General features: G+C 42.4%; 1 protein-coding gene across 1 annotated transcript; it reads left to right on the top strand.

Annotated features, from left to right (window-relative positions):
- Positions 1 to 512: 512 nt before the first annotated feature.
- KCNK1 (potassium two pore domain channel subfamily K member 1) lies at positions 513 to 18,904 on the top strand. The gene is made up of 3 exons (XM_079971024.1): positions 513 to 1,036; positions 15,311 to 15,706; positions 16,772 to 18,904. The coding sequence occupies exons 1-3, from the start codon at positions 682 to 684 to the stop codon at positions 17,029 to 17,031; spliced, it is 1,011 nt and encodes a 336-aa protein (XP_079827150.1). The 5' UTR covers positions 513 to 681; the 3' UTR covers positions 17,032 to 18,904.
- The last annotated feature ends 576 nt before the right edge of the window (positions 18,905 to 19,480 follow it).

Below are 19,480 nucleotides of genomic sequence, written 5' to 3'. Positions count from 1 at the left end.
AGAACAGCAAAACCACTGGATGAAATGGCAGAACAAATGAACACTTACGGTGGAATTACACTGAAAATGAACTTTTCCATCTCTTCCCCCTCCCCATGGTCATTCCTGATGTGCCCTTTGCTTGCAGAAAGAGAAAGAGATTGAATGCGGGTAGGTGGTGAGAGTGTGGGCCATTTCAGATATCCAGATGTGTCCTTTATTTTGAGAGAGAGAAAGAATCTATAGGTATGCGTGTTTCCTTTTTTTCCCTCTCCTCCCCACTCACTTTAGTGAGCTGCCCAGCTGGAACCAGTTCAGCAGCTGACGCGCGACCCGTTCCCGGTTACCTGAGCCGGGAAACCACGTGAGCGCCACATCATCTGGGCTTTTGAAACGGAAAGTCAGCGAAAGGAGGAAACAGGAAAAGAACGAAGCGAAATCCCGCTGCCAGACGCCCGGAGAAGGGCTCGTTTGAATGAGTGGCGGAGCTTGAGCCTCCAGGAAGGGACCGAGCCGGTGCTCATTCCTCACCCCGTCGCCCGCCTCCTCTCCTCCGCGCGCGTCCAAAGGGCGCCGAGGTTCCCGCGCCTTCCTTCCCTCCCTCCCTCAGGGACCGGAGCCTCGCGAGTGCTGAGGGCAAGCGGCGGCGGCGGCGGCGGCGGGCTGGCGCCGGGTGCGAGCGCGAGGCGCTGGCGGGGGAAGATGCTGCAGTCGCTGGCCGGCAGCTCGTGCGTGCGGCTGGTGGAGAGGCACCGCTCGGCCTGGTGCTTCGGCTTGCTGGTGCTGGGCTACGCGCTCTACCTGGTCTTCGGCGCCGTGGTCTTCTCGTCGGTGGAGCTGCCCTACGAGGACCTGCTGCGCCAGGAGCTGCGCAAGCTGAAGCGGCGCTTCGTGGAGGAGCACGAGTGCCTCTCCGAGCAGCAGCTCGAGAGCTTCCTGGCGCGAGTCCTGGAGGCCAGCAACTACGGCGTGTCGGTGCTGAGCAACGCTTCCGGCAACTGGAACTGGGACTTCACCTCGGCCCTCTTCTTCGCCAGCACCGTCCTCTCCACCACGGGTAAGGAGGAGGGCGCCGGGCGCCACGCGGGCCCGCCGGGACCAGGCCTCGCCGCGCGTCTTCCGCCTCCCCCCCCCGCCCCCCGCTCCTCTTTCTCCCTCACGGCGCCAGCCTCAGAGGGAGTCAGTGAACCTCGAAACCGAGGAGTGCCTCTCCCTCGCCCTCCGAGAGGCCACCTTGAGGGGCCAATGGCTTCTCCCCAGGGCCGAGGCCGGTTTCCAGGCGCCGCTCGCTCGACGAGCAGCCCCTTCTCTCCACACACCTCCCTCCTCCTCTCACTCCAGAGGCTCTCGGAAGCCCCGCTTGCCGCCCTTTCCATCCCGCCGCATTGCCTTCGCGCTCTGCGTGCGGGACTCCCGCCGGGTCCAGGGCGCTGCAGAAGGGAGCGAGGCTTCGTCTGCGCCGAGGCTCCTGAGAGCTCCGGAAGCCGATCTCTGGACCGTGTCTGGCCGAAGTCGTCGAAGCGATAAGAATAATAATAATAGAAACTGAAAAGTGCCCATCCGTCATCACCAAGGAACCACAGGCTGTCCACTCTGCCCCCTCCCGTGGTTTAAAAGTTCAGGCGTCCCTGGCACTTTATGTGGCTGTTGGTCATGCATGTGGCTACAGAACCTCATATAGATATATATATAGATATATATATAGACACATACATACATACATATATATATATATAAACAGCACAGGGCAGAGTCCTAGGGTGGATTCTTTTATGATGTTTATATTTGATATTTACTTAAATAAGTGAGTAGAACCAACTGTGGCTGGACTGGTTGTTCAATTTTAAAATGGCTGTTTTACCCAACCCTGACAATGTACACAAATGTGAAGATGGTGTAAGAAGCACTCAAAGGGCCTTTTCGCACATGACCTTAAAAGAAAAAAGCTCAGCAGTAATATGGATGTGATGCTTACGTTGCCTAAAATGTACATTGAAAACACTCAAAGCTGCTTTTTGGCAGCGGTCCTAAACACACCAGAAAGTGACCACCAAGAGCTTACTTCAGAGCAGACATGCTTGCAGTAAGTTCTCAGATGATGTAAAGGTCTGTACACTTCCTGCATCTGTAATTCAAGAATAAAAAATGCATGGGTAAGAACGTACATCAGTTTGAAACTTTATAATCCAGTCAGCTTTCTGAGCCACATTAACAAATGATGCATTCCAGGAAAAAAAATGAGCATTATTTGTGAAAGTAACTTTACAGAGCTGCTTTGGTTCCCATACAGAACAGGGCCAAGACGTATGTTATAGGTTTCTAATTAACCAGAGTTTAACATTTTTGAAGCAAGCCTTTGAGCTGCATGTTCAGTCAGAAAACTAAGCATGTTGCAGTGTCATGTCAATACAGCTTTCAGAAATTAGGGAGGAAAACCTAGGGCTAATTGATGGGTGAATATTTGAGTCTTGTATCTGGTAGCGTGTGTGTGTGCTCAACAGTCTGTTACACAGGTGGAGCTGGACTTTGAACAAAGGACCCCCTTGATGAAACTTGGCAACCATGTTACTAGACCTTTTCTATCTGCTTCTCTGATGTAATATAAACAAATATAAACTAGAGCTGCCAGTTGCAACCTTGAAATGCTATAAAAGATGTATAGCATAGTCTGATTTAGTGAAACTTATTCCCACTGGCATTTTAGTTTAGGGGGGTATTAGGAAAGAATTCAGTGCTATCCTGTGCACATTTAATCAAGTCCTGCTGTGTTCATTGTGGCTTACTCACAGATAAGTGTGCATCAGATTGCAACTCTGCAGTATTTATTTTAATAATGGTTGAATGAATGTTGTATGTTGAACTGAATTTAGGAATAATTGCGAAGACATGCTAGAAAGAGTTGTGGAACAGGTTCCATTCTGTCAGGACAACTTGATGGATGGTTTACCCTCGTATGTACAACCATGGCATGGTTATCTATCTGGGCAGAAAAGAAGCAATAAGGGCGTCACTTTTCAAAGAGTTGAGAACCATGGTTATACATGCACAATAAAATTATTTTCTTTTATTTCAGGGCAGTCAGTAGGCTCTGGATCAGTTTTCTGAGCAGAGGAGCCAGGTTGCCCCCAAGATTGAAGGGGACCGGTGCACGTTGTGTGTGTGTGTGTAATGTCACGCATCGCCTAGAGGAGGCTGAGCGCTCTGGAGGAGCCCGCTGCTGAATCTGCAATGTGTGTGATGTCATGTGTGTGTAATGTTGTGTGTGTGTGTGTGTGTGTGTGATGTGTGCCAGGCTTCTCAACACTGAGGGGGCCCAGTGCCTTTCCAACAAAGATTGAGGGGGCCGAAGACATGTTAGCCCTCTAGTGTTTGTGTGCCTGTTTCTGAGGTATCACTTGAATGACTTAAAAAGCACAGGCAAACAGTTCTCTCTCTTTATTTCATAAACGTGTGTTTTCAAAATGAGGATGGAACTTTCCCCCTTACCTTTGGTTCCTAATTTCAATTTAAACTTCAAGGTTCTCTGAAATCAGATTATGGCCTTGGTATCAAGTTTGCCATTCATTACATTCAGCCTGAGAGAAGCCTAGCAAAAATAAATGTTTCCCAGCATCAGAGAAAGGGGTCTACTATGCTTAGTTTATATGTTTTCAGTCTTCTTAACTGGTAGAACTGGAAAATTCAGAAGCTTTGTTTCTGCAGATTGAGGACACAAGTTTTTGCAAGTCTCCTCAAAGATCACAGTGCTGTTGAGATAGCTGAGAGAATGCAAGTCTGCTACTGTGTTTCTCTTGCTTTCTGAATAAGGTGACCTGGTGGGGAGAAGTGGGTATTATATTTCCTCTTACAATGGAAAAACCGATTGCTCATCATGTGCGGTCGAGAGATAAAAGCACACCCATAACTAATTCACAATGCACTCCCAATCGGGGTAGCTTGTTGTCTCTGCAGCTACTTTACTGTGAGCTGTTTTCAGTGCTCTAAATATATATTGTTATGGTTTTCTCCTGCATCCTAAGCAACCTAATTAGGTTTTGTTAAAGTTCTGAATACAGATTCTTTCCAGAGATCAAATATTCTTTGTTAATCACTTATCAGTTCTGTTGAAGTCTCTGAGATAAAACTGCTTAACGTGACATAAGGTCACTGCAGCTCTGCCCATCATGACTCATATCACGTCCTGTAACCTGAGCAACATGAATGGCATGGGTCAAGTTTAAGAATCAGTTGCACCTGCTGTATGTAAAACTTAAGCAGTTGCAGTTTCTTCCCAAAGCTAATTTACGGTTGCTGGAAACTACCACAGTATGATGTGTCCTCTTCGCAAGATTGCTTTTTGGTTGCACACAACGTAGCTTTTATCAAATGACACTATTCATTGCTTGAAACTTTTTCAACTTTACCATTTCTTTCCAAGTGAACATCAAAGGCTTGTTACCACTTCACAATTTAGGCAGCTTCAATTGTTGCTTGTTTTTAGTTTGTTGTTCAAGCACCACATCATAATGCAATGCGGAGATGCCGTTAAGGGGTTAAGTTACAATGACAGATGTATATTTTGACATGTTGTGAAAAACAGGAAATGTGATTCCAACCATATGGAACAAGTAGAACCTGTAATAACACGTGGCAGTATATGCCCAACCCCTAAGAAGAGTGCTCATTTTCAAGATTCCAACCAATCTTAAACAAGAACCTTGTTTTTAAGACCTCTTAAAAGGGAGGGGAGGGAGTTTCAGGAAGGGAGAAAGGAAAAGAGACATTTTTTTGTCTGTCCTCCTGAAGCCTTGTGCTATATGACACTGGAGGGCACAGGTTTGAGGCTCTTTGAGGTTTGACAGTAAGGAAGGAAAACATCCCTGTGTAGTGCTTAAAAAGGATACTTTCTACAGAATAAACTCTTAGGGGCTTCAACTGACAAATTTCCTTTCCAAACACACACAAAATCAGTATTCTCCATCCCTCAACTGACATCTTTGCCCTGGAATCTCACATGTCCTTTTAAGGGTTTTTTTTAAAGGGTTTTAAATTTACAAATATTGGAAGGGCGGTGCTGTTTTGCCACTTGAGGCAAAACAGAAAGTGCTGCTCTGCCATTCTGCCCACTCCCCCCCCCCCGCTGGGTCACCCACCTCCTTCAGCACTGTCTCCACACTGCCCTCCTCCACTAGCACTGTCTCTGCTGCTGGCATTGATCAGCATTGATTTCTAGCGAGAGAAATCCAAGCAATCTCTCATGCTCCATGAGATCTCACTGGAAATCAGTATCGATGCTCTGCCAGTGATGGAGGTGGCAAGGTAGTTGGCATGAGGGTGGAACCTTGTGGGACCTTCTGCTTCTCCCCATTTCATGGGTAGGACAGCCCTGCAAATGTGTTTATGTATGCCTAAGGAGTGTCCCAGGTCTGTCACAATTAATACACGGTGACAATGCTATAATATTTTGGACTCGGTGACAGTGTACTCCAAAAACAGTGAACTAAAAAATTGAGCTAGGAAAACTCAGGTTCTGACACTCGATGCTGGTAGTGCAAAAGGCTCTTTTATCTGATGCTGGCAAAACAATCTTGCATAGGAGCAGTAGCCTTACCATGGCCTCTTTAGATGTGGGAAACAGCTTTTAAGCAGCATAGAAGTGTCAAGGAAGTGTTTTCAGACTGGGAAGCCCATAACTATTTAAATTGGGGAGGGGAAGAATGGATCAGTTTTGTGCTCTTTTGTATGCCAACAACAAAGCATAGAATCTAATTAGGGTAGCAAGAGGAATTGAAGGTGTTTTCTACAGGCAAGCTATGGAAAGGATGATGGCTCTACCTCATTTTGTCTCACATGGGATGCTGATTTAGTTATAGCTTGGATAGATTATGGGCTGGTAATTTCTCATCTTTTTTTCTTTTTCTTTTTCAGTTTGTCAGACTAATGCATTGGCCACTGAATAGAATAATTGTCATCAGGGTGGTAAAAATATCACCGACTTCAGTTATTTGTTATTTTAAAAAATAGTCCTCCTTTGTGCAGACTAGTAGTATTGACACTAATGCTTTAAAGGAAAGGTGAGGGGGGAGGAACACAGCTTAGGTATGGGTGGAATTCGAGTGCTAATTAAATGTGCAGGAAAGTGAGTCATTGAAACATTTTAACAAGGTTTCTTTTCATAAACATGAGGTGCTTTTAAAAAACTGACTCACACATCACAGTGCCCCAAGTGAAACTGTTGACTTTCAGAGTGATATTTGGCAAGCGTCTGTGATGATGAAGGGACAACTTCTTAGAAAGCATTTCACATTTCCATTGCACCACATCTGATAACAGCAGTGGTGTTTTAAACATGGGAGTGGAAACCTGCTGAATTAAAATCTGTGGATTTCGTTCCTTTCTATCTCCTTGAAAGAGAAGAAGTTGAAACACACCATAGACACATAGAATTCTACATTTGGAAGGGACCACAAGGGACATCTAATCCAACCCTTTGCAATAATCTTCTCCCTTGAGGTTGACTGATACAGTCTTGCAGATAGGTTCACCAAAGTTACTATTCTAGTTCGCCTGCCTAAATGTACCAATGGCAGGAATTTGTGTCATAAAGAAATCAGCTTTCATAAGCTTCCCTACATGGTTTCTTGGGGACACTTCTTAGATAGCTTTACTAATACTTCTCCTGGTTGAAAACAATAAAAGCTTCCATTTTTGTTATGACTAACAAAGTTTGTGTAACCCAGACTTTCACAGCCCTGGGTCTGTGGGCGTCTTCTATTCACTGCTTGCATTTTTATACAACAACATGAAATATTCATTGGAGATGCATTTATAGATGATGCCTATTAATAGAGAATTAACAGCAAACTATTTCACATGTAAGCACTTTGTTTATTTCTGTAAAATGTTAATTATAGGCACCACTGTATTTTACAGTATAATTCTATGTATGTCTACTTAGAAGTAAGCCCCACTGAGTTCAATTGGCCCTAGGCTACAATGCCCTATATTCTTGTATTAATTTACTATGCCTTTAACAATTTTGGTCCAGAATACCTCAAGGACTGCTTAATCCCTTATATTCCTGTTGGATCACTGAGAGCTTCAAAGGAGTCACTGTCAGTGATCTCCCGTGGCTTCGGTGCATGGTTCATATCCATGAACCATGAGCTGTAGGCTCAGTATTGTGAGCTTCATTTTACAAAACTTCCTTCCAGTTGAAGTCAGATAGGACCCTTCCCTGTTGTTCTTCCAGCACCTACTGAATACTTTTTTCTTTCAGCAGGCATTTTAATTAAAATCTAGTTTTATCATTTTAACCAATGTTTACCTTTTTCTGTATTATATTTTCAGTATATTACTGGGAGACAATTATTGTTAAGTGGTATATAAACTGTTTAAATAAATAAACAACACACTTGGGATTCAGTAGACATGCAAAGGGTTGCATAATAAGACAAGTGGTGAAAGAGGCTGCTGTTTTTCTCCTCCATTTTCAGGGAGCTTTCAAATTTCTTTGGAATTTTAGTAAACATAAGGTTGAGCTTATTTTTTCATTGTAAGGTGGCCATGAGTGGTAGGTGTGTGTTTTCTTTCCTTCCTATTAAATATTTCTGCCAGCGCTCTATCCAGAAGCTGGCTTATTTAAATTGACTACAGTTAATGTAAACCATGATTCCCAGTTCAAATGAAACCAGGCCTCCTCAAAGGCCTGGAGAGGTCCAGACTGTTAGCAAAGTAGCTAAAACTGCAGCCAGGAAGCCAACGTCATGTGTAATACTGACTCTTTTTCTTGAAATTAAAATTATGGCCAAACATTTGTTAAGATATTCAAATTAGCAAGTATTATGACATGGTATCATGACCTCTGATAGTTAACTCAAACGCATACACTGCCTGCATTACATCTTGGGTGCCGTTTAGAGCATTTTTCTGTTCTGTTTCTACAACCCTTGCCAGCAATAAGTTCTGATGGATGAACATATTGTAATATTTCTGTACATAAAAAGGTATGTCAGTTTTTCATTCAGAGGTGCCTTTTGAGGCATAAGGGAGAGTTGGTGGCGTGGGACTCCTAGCTGCTCTTCCCCCAGAAGCACCTCAGATTTCTCCATTTCCTACTGAAAAATAAAGGAGGAAGGATCATTGCAAAGTGACAGTTCAAAGAGGAACAGTGGGATATCGGCAACCATGTAATCATTAGCTCACTCCTTGTCCCTCATTTATACTGTTTCTCAAACCTACATCAAAGAAATTCCTCTATGTTTCCATAAAAAGAAGTGAATGGATTTTCCATGAGCTTAAGAAATGGTGGGGGGACATGAGGAAAACACAGAAGGACAAAAAGTTGCTGATGATGGTGCCATGTGGCCCCATAAAGGTGAGTGAACAAAGAGTGGTAGTTACAGAGTATAAAACCTCATCTGGAAACACCCCAAGAGGACAAAAAAATGAGGTAATGTCTAATAGTAGAATGAGGACCTTGGGATCAAATGGGAAGCTCTGTGGAATTGGATGAGCTTCTGTTTCCTTACACCTACTTTCTAAACACAGCAGATAATAAGTCCTTAAGCACTTACGCTGAGAAACTACACATGAATTATATCCAATATAAATTTATTCCTAAAGCATGCAGTTGTATGTAGATTGCTGGAAATGTAATTTTATAATTTAAAAAATACATTATTTTAAGCATGGAGCAACATTTCGTGAGCCTTTGGAGGTAGTATAACCTCCTATTAATGCAGATAGATCTTGCTACTTCCTAGCTGGCTAGGTGTCAGATTCCAAAAACAGCAGTCATTGCACAAGGATTTTTGCAACCAAGTTTTGGAGTTAATACTTCTCAAATGAAGCAGTATCTTTGAAAAGATGTACTACTTGACATCTGCAAAATGCTGAACCAGTCTGTCTATTCTGAAATCTAAGTGCTCTGCATCTCCCTTTCTCTGCTCTGGTGCATTCTTAACATTTGGAATTTTTTCAGCCATGGATACTTCACTGAGTTTATCTCCCATGAACTGTAGGGTGCTAATTCACTGCTTCTTAATTCTTCATGTACAGTTGTACCTCGGGTTACATATGCTTCAGGTTACATACGCTTCAGGTTACAGACTCTGATAGCCAGAAATAGTACCTCAGGTTAAGAACTTTGCTTCAGGATGGGAACAGAAATCGTGCTCTGGCAGCGCGGCGGCAGCAGGAGGCCCCGAAAGCTAAAGTGGTGCTTCAGGTTAAGAACAGTTTCAGGTTAAGAGCGGACCTCCGGAACGAATTAAGTACTTAACCCGAGGTACTACTGTATTAGGTACCCACATTTGTATCCACCTTTTATCCTGCTCCTGGGCTTCCAGGAGCCTATATCTGCAGCCTTTGTACATGAGACCTGGTTGTCCCAAGCAGAGAAACCTACCAAGGCCTGGTCCAACAGGAGTATAAAGATGGAGCAGGATTCTGACCTTTATCTTCTTTCATTTACCATTCCTGGTTGGAAGTTGCTTGCCAATATTGGTCAATGCAGCAGCTTTTGTTTTGCATGTTTCCTCTCTGTGACACCAAAGTCAAAGTATTCCTGGTTTATTAAAGGAAGAATAGAAAATTGTGTTCCTCTTCCCGCTCCCTACTTTTATGAGGCTTATTTTTTGCAGATCATAGGAAAGAGCCATAGCTCAGTGGCCAAACACATGCTTTGCATGCAAAAGGTTCCCAAGTTCAATTCCTGGTGTCTCCAGGCAGGGCGTCTTACTGATGGTCAATGTTGATATTAATGAGCTAGATGAACTAATGGTCTGATCTGATACAAAGCAGCTTCCTATATTCCTGTGTTCCAGGATTTTGGCTGCTTATCTAACAGGAAGAAATAAATTTCCCAAGATACATAACCTATTCCTTACTTGGTAGATTGTGTGTGTGTGTGGGGGGGGGGGAGAGAGAGAGAGAGAGAGAGAGAGAGAGAAATTAGTAGATGGCAATGAATTGCTGTTGACCAAATCATACTGCTTGCATGCTAGTGACAGATGCCATGCACCAGTGTTTAGAAGCCTGTTCTGGATTAATTGCGACTGACATTTGTTCTCAGGCTGAGTCACCATCCTGCACAGGTGCTTTACTCAGCAGTAGCTATCTCCACAGCTGGCAGTCGCCACAGTGCACTAGAAATAAACAGTGTTTTTCAAGAGGTTGGATTAATTAGGATGAGTATTAAAAATTGATGCCCCTTTGGAAATGCTGCTACAGAAAATGAAAAAGCACAGCACTGAATGCATCTTTCTGCCTCAGAGAGACACTTGACTTACCATATTCCTTTTTATGTTCTGTTCTGCAGACAAGATAAATGCTGCTAATTAATAGCTTAATATTAACACATTCACATTTTTGTAGGAGGCACAACTAAGATTTAATCAGTCACAGTGCAAAAACATAGTCCACAATTATTTGCAGTTTTCTTTTAAAATCTGGTTTTGGAGTACAATTTAGGAACTTTTATTAAGATTCCTTGTAATATTTTTAAGATAAAATATTGTTGCACACCCAGAGACCTTCGGGTAAGCACACTGCAGGTTGAAATAAACAGTTCATCTGAAAACTGGAAGTACTACCCATCCAGCCCACACCAGAGCACATTTATGCTCCTTGGGTGGTATCCAGCAGTGTCCATCTGCTGCTGGAATATATTTGTTAGCATAGAAGGGAAAGAGGCAACGTCTAGCAATTACTTCTCCCCCCGCAACCCCCCCATCCCTTTAAATCTGCACCAGAATGCAGGGGTTGCAGGTATGCCCCCGAATGCCTCCCTCTGATGGAATCTCTCCATCAGTGGACAGATGCCATTGGATACCTCTTTGCAGATATGGTGATAGTTAGCAGTTGTTTATCAATTTAGCTGTGCCTGGCAACATCCAGAGATTACTAGCTGGAGCCTCACCCTAATAACTGCTCTTGATTGTCTGTTGCCTAGCAAGTGGGTAAACAGACAGCTGAGTAAATCGATAGTTTTCTAGTTAGAATACGCAAAGAAACTTCCCAAAGTTTAAATTTCTGGCTTCTTTCATCCTAGCTATTAGGTTTTATTAAGTTGTTGCTGTGTAGTCATGTCCGACTCTTTGTAACCCCATGGACCAGATCACGCCAGGCACTCCTGTCTTCCACTGCCTCCCGCAGTTTGGTCAGACTCATGTTTGTAGCTTGGAGAACACTGTCCAACCATCTCGTCTACTGTCGTCCCCTTCTCCTTGTGCCCTCAATCTTTCCCAACATCAGGGTCTTTTCCAGGGAGTCTTCTCTTCTCATGAGGTGGCCAAAGTATTGGAGCCTCAGCTTCACGATCTGTCCTTCCAGTGAGCACTCAGGAGTGTTTTCCTGAAGAATTGATAGGTTTGATCTTCTTGCAGTCCATGGGACTCTCAAGGGTCTCCTCCAACACCATAATTCAAAAGCATCAATTCTTTGGCAATCAGCCTTCTTTACAGTCCAGCTCTCACTTTCATACATCACTACTGGGAAAAGCATAGCTTTAACTATACGGACCTTTGTTGGCATTTATTAAGTAGAAATGCATTACTTTGCCCTAGATTTGGTAGATGGTCAAGTTGACTTTGTCGGGGGGGGGGGGGGGTATCTAGATTCAGGTAGGTAGCCGTGTTGGTCTGACACAGTCGAAATATATATAAAAATTGTCCAATAGCACCTTAGAGACCAACTAAGTTTGTTCTTGGTATAAGCTTTCACGTGCATGCACACTTCCTCAGATACGGGGGTGGGGGGGTATGTTTGCCATTGTTATATTAACTAGTCCTGGTGCAGTTTAGTTATTTGAAAGTCTTCTGCCTGGAAACAAGATTCAGAAACTTTGATATCTTTTGATACTTTTTCTTGACGGTAGCAAAAGTTAACCATGACAGATGGGGTAGCATGCTGGGAATTATAGATGAGGTTTGAAAAATCAGCATGCTTACGATCTCTGATTTTAAGTAGAAAGCACAGAACACCATTTGTTGATGCAGAATTCAATTTTTTGGCCTTTTATCTAGTCTGCTTAAAGAAATTGTTGTGGTCAGAGTGATTTTGTGGCTTCTTCCCTTCCTCAGTTTCTTATTCATGAGTGGAGCACATGTTGTCCCTATGAGCTTGTTAATTACACCCAAATTGCAATGGTTTAATGGTTCAGCTTGAGTTGACATTGCATGCTGAGCTTGTGTATATAGTACAAGCTGAGCAGATTAAGCAAGCAAGGACCATACTCTTATCACGATTCAGCTAGTATTCCTTTATTCCACTTAGTCATTTTGTCCTATATTGGACAAAAACGAACATATATTTTCCTCTGCTGCTATAGCTGGCATTTACACATGTATATGCCGGAAGTTTAATACTGCATTTATCAAAATTACTATTTAAAATGGCGGCAGGGAGGACATGACGACGTGTGCCCCTGGCCTAATTTCATGTAATTCTCCAGATGCTGCATTCCTCTCTCTCTCTCTCTCTCTCTCTCTCTCTCTCTCTCTCTGTGTGTGTGTGTGTGTGTAGGCAGCAGAAGAGGCAGCTCCATCCAGAAAACCTTGGGGAAATCCTTGTGCTGAGCTATGGAAATGGGGGCGAGGGAGAGCTCAGAAGGCAGAAGCTGAAAAACAAAACAAAACCGTAGGGATGGATGGAGTTGTGAACCTGATGGATCCATGCAAGGAGGGGCAGGAAGCCCTCTGCATGTGATTAGAAAATATCACTTAACTGAATAATTCATTTAATTGAATCAATTACATTGAATCACATTTGTCCTTTTCTTGCCAGTTCACTTGCTATGGAGAGATCTTTTTATGGTCGGTCAAGGCTCTCTTTGGGTTTCGCCATCCTGAATAATTTCATGTTTCTCATAATCTTGGTACCTTCTAATCCATCTTTCTAAGGAGGAGTTAGAAATGGGGGCAGACTATCTGCAATATGCACAGGGGGATGGAGCAATAGAAGCACAAAGAGAGACAGAAATGGGATAGCAATCCTGCAAACTCCATACACTTCCCTGTTGCACACATTGCCAGTGTGCTCCCACAGCTGGCAATCAAAGTTGTGTATACACAATATTGGTCACAATCCATCTGTATCCTGTAGGTTCTTGATAAATACCCCTGTTTTATGCACTTTCCCTCAAATCAGCTTCTACCCAGTTAGATAATGGAAGGTGCAGTTAAGCATGCATAGATGACAACTTCAGTGGAGTTCAGTGTGGGAAGACACTGAATTAACATATGCAGAAATAACACAGATCAGAAACAGATTGATCAGTCCATCTCTGCTCTAAATATGATATGCCAAGGTCATAGAATGGGAGAGAACTGTTGCTTTCAAGCCCTGTATGTAATTTTCCCTGGAGTATCTGTCTGGCCAATATTCGAAACAGATGAACTAGGAGGACTCTTGATCTGATGCAACAGGTTTCTTCTTGTGTTATTCACAGATTACACTCATTTCCTCCCTATTTTATGATTTTGTATATCTCATGTGCATCCAGCTTAGATCAGTAACAAGCTACACACTTCTATGAGAGAAAAACTTGTGCTCCCGTACGGTTCATCAAAACAACAGTTGTGTCAGTGTTGCAGGATGGATGGATGGATGGATGGCATTTTGGCAATTTATTTCATCCATGGAATATTTTATCTGCTGAGAGACGGGACTGAGAGAGTCCTTTCCAGGCTTCATGACTTATTACAGTGTTGTTTTTTTAAAAACCTTCTATTTGTAATCTTTGCAAAATGAGCCCAAACAATCAAAGAGGCTGAAAATAAACTTATCAGTCCTAGGGGATGTTAAATTATCTGGCTAATGGATTATCTAAACGCCAACAAAAAGCAGCTCTATATAAAGTTATCCTGAACGTTGATTTAATGGGCTCTCCGAGGAATAATGCCATAAATTAGGTTTAGCATGCTTATTGGTGAGCTAGAAACTGGGCTGAAAAGCAGTCTTCAAATACGTGTTGAAATGAGTCACATTTGAGAGGGGGCTTTGTTAGATTGATCTAATGTAACAAGACAGAAGAACAGACTAACGCCTGAAGTAACTTGCTCCACCCTGGTGAGAGCAAGCATGGTCTTGCCTGTGCTCTCCAGAGCTTGTGATACCTGAGGGATCTATAACAATACAGGTGAAACTTTGTTCTTTCCTTTTTTTGCAAATTAATTCAAATTTCATTGTTACAAAGAGAATGATAGCTTTGATTCGTGTTGAACTTCAAAGCCAGATATCACCAAGCATTGTAATAACTCCTTACAACTCACATGAAAATTACAAGACACTTAAATGGAACACGAATTGCAGTCTACTAGTCTGCTGAGTCTATAGGGATAGCAAATGTTTTGGCCTTAGCACTCAGAACATAGTGTGGGAACTTGCATCCTTCAGGTAGTCAAGAAATTGTGTGTGGGAGGGTGCTTGTGTGTTTCTGTATATGTCTTAAGAGGTCTTGCAAGCTAATGCTCCAATTATTTCTGCCTTTGCAAATATATATTGGGTCAAAATCTCAACCTGAGACCCCAAACACACAGGAATAATTTGATGCTGGTGTATAAGAAGTTGCTTCTTATACAGCTTCACGCCTGACATGCATAAAAATAGTGTGAGGAAAAGGGGGTGGGGTAAATAATGAAAGAGAAAGGAAGAGGAAATTGTGTTTGGTAGCTCTGTCATTAGGCAAAGTGAGGTATTTGCCTGAGGTGACAGATGCCGGGGTGCAAAGCTGGGTTTCATGACACCTGCCCTTCAGCCCTGCAGCCTGCTGCCTGTCTGGTTAGTGCCTCTAAGTGAAATGGAGGAGCACCATCTCATGAGCAAATATAACATTTTAAGTGTGTTTTAAGTACATTATACAAATTTGACACTAGAGCAGGCTTCCTCAACCTCGGCCCTCCAGATGTTTTGAGACTACAATTCCCATCATCCCTGACCACTGGCCCTGCTAGCTAGGGATCATGGGAGTTGTAGGCCAAAAACATCTGGAGGGCCGAAGTTGAGAAAGCCTGCACTATGGCAAATTCAATATATTTTTCAAAACATTTTTCAAAAAAGCATTTTCACAGTGTGAAATGCCATTTTTGCATTTCCTTTGAATTAGGCAAAAGGTCATTGCCATTTTTATTGCCAATTTATACTGAGCGGAGGTGGGGTTAGTGAATGAATGAAAAGAAGAAACACCCACAAACCTTTCTGGTACATGAGTGGAACAAAGCACGCTCAGACAGGAGCTCCAGGTGCAAATCATTCTCTTCCACTCTGATCAGTCCACTCCTGAAAAACGAGCAGTTCACAGGTCAGACAGTTTTTCCAAATCTCACTCCTGTCTTTCTTTTTATGTTAACAGGTTATGGACACACCGTGCCTTTGTCAGATGGAGGGAAAGCCTTTTGCATCATCTATTCGGTCATTGGAATCCCCTTTACACTGCTTTTCCTGACAGCAGTGGTCCAGCGCATTATTGTCTATGTAACAAGGCGGCCTGTGCTGTATTTCCATGTCCGCTGGGGTTTCTCTAAGCAGATAGTTGCCATCATCCATGCGGTGCTTCTGGGCTTCATTACTGTCTCGTGCTTTTTCTTCATCCCAGCAGTGATATTTTCTGTCCTTGAAGATGACTGGAACTTCCTGGAATCTTTTTACTTTTGCTTCATTTCGTTGAGCACCATTGGCCTTGGTGACTATGTTCCAGGAGAAGGTTACAACCAAAAATTCAGAGAGCTGTATAAAATAGGAATTACATGTGAGTAGCAAACTACTGGTACAAGTAAGAGGGTGAATATTTTTTAGAGCTGTGTTTCTTGGTGTTTCTTTTGTGACTTTTGCAAAGCAGTCCCATTGAGTCTAGCCATTCATACAGCAAAAGTAAATGGAAAAATCCAGATTGGATTTTTGAAATGTGTATCAAAACTCTGTTAAGTATGTTTTTTGTTTTTTGTTTTGAGGCGTGGAATCACATGTTTCAGAGGTGCTCCCAAATCCTATTTGCTTTGGAACTGTTATCCAAAACACCATTCTGAATGATTTGGAGAAAGAATAAGATGCAAATATACTACATTATAAACAAAAATCAATGTTGTGGGCCACATGTAAGGACATAGTGGGCTACAAAGTGTCTACCATATAGATATTTAAAGATGCACCTCTCTACGTGGAATTAGTAATAGCTTGTGACTCAAGCACAAGCCATTCCTACCTGGTAGCATTCATATGACACTGTAGATAAAGATTTTTTGGAAGCTTCAGCTGGTGCAGAATGACTTACTGGGCTGTATTCAACATAGCGCTAAGTTGCTGGTTCCACCAGCAGAAGGATTTTTCCTTGTGCATTGAAACATTCTCCTTCCCCCCTGCCCTCTCCCTATATCTGAGCAGATTTGGGAGTGGCATGGGGTGCACAGAAGGAGGAAAGTCCTGTTACATTGGCAGTAATCCTTGCACATGCGCAACTATTTAAAGGAATGCCACACATTGTTTTCAAAAGAGCTTTAAAGACCTAAAGATTCCAGTCTGCTCATAAATGAATAACGTTTCTGGTTTATATTTTATAAGCTGCGGTTTTAATTGTGGGTGACAAAGAAATTTATACTGCTGTTTCATTAGCTGTATTTTATACTTTTATTGTTTTACAGTTTTATTTGTAAATTGCATTGAGAGTTCTTATACTCGAAAGCCTGTGTGGAAATATAGTTCTAACTGGAGAGATAGAGCCCCTTCCATTTTGGAGACCTCTCTGACTTGGAGCATTGTAGCAGACATACCTGTATTACCAGTTCACATTTTAAACACTGTTTAAATGTCTTCCTAGGTTACCTGCTGCTGGGCCTCATTGCAATGCTGGTGGTTTTAGAGACTTTCTGTGAACTTCACGAGCTCAAAAAATTTAGGAAAATGTTCTATGTGAAGAAGGACAAGGAAGAGGACCGAGTACACATAGTAGAACATGACCAACTCTCCTTCTCTTCAATTTCAGACCAGGCGGCCTCTTTGAAGGAAGATCAGAAAATAAATGAACCTTTTGTGACCCCACAGTCTGCAATTAACTGTGACGGCTGCATAAACAATTAACCAAGGGCTTCCGTTTCAATATCAACCGTGCACTTACATCCCTTCAGTTAGAACTAGTACCATTAATGAAACTATAGAGGCAGAAGGCTATGCTATATTATCAAGTACTCATTGCTGGGAATATTTTAAAATGTATGAGCCAAATAAAGTTGGCTGGGGGGGAAATGTGCATTTGGGAACCCCTGGATTAATGGTGCGTACACGGAGCATACATCGGGGACTCTAGATTTGATCAACAATTCAGTTCTCATTTCCCCAGACTGCTGCCCTAAGTTCCCTCCCGCCCCCCTGAAAATCATGTTGTGGTTCATTTACAAAATAGGAGCTTTCTGATGCCATTTGCAACTTCTGGTTTTCAAACATGAATGGGGGACTGAAGCATTGAGTTGGAAGGGTTTGTTGTTGTAGCCCAGAAAACAGGAATAGTCTCTTGCCATGTCTCCTTCAGTGAGATTCCCAAATGACTGGGTTCATGTACACTGGGCTATCTCTGTACTCTCTCTCTCACACACACACATAAATACCCTAAAGTGGAAAGATCCAGAGCAAGTGCATTGTACCAGTTCTGCAGCTATTTTAAAGCTCAGCTGCATACCTTCGAAGCCTGGCTCAGTAAGGATAAAGGCAGACAGATATTCTAAAGTGTAGTGGGAAGTGGTTTGAACTCATTATTTGTTGTATGCCAATCACACTTCAAATGTATCTGATTTCACCCTCAAGTGTACTACAGTCATCAGTACTGAGCAAGAATTCTATATTCTGTTTCCTGTCAGAAATCAAACTGGGTGCTTTCCTCCTGGCCTTAAAAAAAAATTGCAAAAGGGGTGTTTTTGCAACTGATTTCAGTGGATATAGGATCAGGGACCCATGAGCACCAGCATATACAGCACTTGTAGGCACAGCTTAGGGGAAAGCCATCTTCCTTAGCACTCTCAGACACCCCTTTCGCTCTAATTTTACCCCATAGGCTGTGAGTCTCAAACCATTTCTTGTCAAGTGGTTTCAGAGATATGGCCCTATCTGTTCAAAGTAGTAGTCAAGCTGAGTCCTGAAGTATCTAGACTTCTGTGAGAAAAGAAAAATACTTGAAACTTGATCACCTAAAAGCACTGTATATGAGTTTAGTTAATACCTAGTGTTTATTAATAGATTTTATACCTTTACTAGGAAAGTTGACTCTTGATAAATCTGCTTTAAAATCTATGCGAGCTGAAGTTTATATTTGAGAAAACACAACTCAGAGATGCTTTTTAAATTTGATTTGAAGCGTAGTGTATTTGCATGTTCTCATCCAAGCGGATATTTTTGTACAGCCTAAGTTGGTTCTGTTTATAATGTTTTAACCTTTGTTTGTGTACATAAATGCATATATTTATATACTGTACATATGTTGTAGATCACCAGAATTTAACTGACTTGGCTGTGAAATTTTAAAGGTATCTTCATCCACAGATTTCTCTTTATAGAGAAGTAAAACTCAGAACTGTGGCGCTGAAAACAATGACTTAACTCCTGACCAAATGAATGTGGAAGGGTAAGTCTGTAGGGCTGCAATTTTAAAAATCATATTTTTTAAATAGGCCCAGCCCACCCATCTCGCTGAGGCTGCTGGTAAGTAGCTTGTCTGCTGCGGCCTTCATAGTATATTGTATCATGGAATCCTGTTTTAAAGTGAAATTCTAATGACAGTCGATTCTGGGAAACAGGGACAAGCGGCATTAATTTCAAACTTTCTTTTTTCAAGAATATGCTCATTTGCAATGATTATTAATACTAAAGCACAGAACTTAATAATGGACAAGCTGAATACCATACCGTGTTATATATTAGCTAATCAGCATTTCAAAGTTGAATAAATAAAAGTGTGGCTCCAGTTGTCTTTTCGTGTGATGTCTTAACTGCTTGTTTTCATAACTGACCAGATGTATCTAAGGGCTTCGAAGGACTGCACACTCACTGCTGTGCTCAAGAATCCCTTGCTCTCATTTCCTGCCAAATCGATCACCAGAACTGGCAGCGCTGACCACCTTATTTGATTGCGCAAGACAATGTTTCTGTTCACAATACATCCTCACTGGATTTTGGCAAAAAGAAAAAATATTTAAGAAAAAATAGCCATCCAAAGATCACAAGTCAATGTACACTTATAATATGCTTAGTACTATTGGGATCTGCACCCCATGATGCTAAGCAGTAGGCAATGTAGAGCCCCACAATGTGGGGTTATGGAGGTGGAGCAGAGTTAGCCATGCTAACTGGCTGCTAAACTTCACATCTGGGAAAGGAACCCAATCCAGCTGATGCGGGGGCGGGAATGGCACAAAGCCCCCACCATCCCTACTATCCACCCTGGCTCTGCCTCTCTGCTCCTGGCCATGGTTTAGGACTATGGTGCAAGTTATTTAGACAAGATTGTTCAGTCCAAACCCTCATTAGTTTATCTTGTCTA

The sequence above is a fragment of the Podarcis cretensis genome (genome assembly GCF_951804945.1).
Source record: "Podarcis cretensis genome assembly, chromosome: 3".
Taxonomy (NCBI): domain Eukaryota; kingdom Metazoa; phylum Chordata; class Lepidosauria; order Squamata; family Lacertidae; genus Podarcis; species Podarcis cretensis.
Note: the sequence above shows the minus strand (reverse complement) of the source record. Positions and strands in the feature narration are given on the sequence as shown.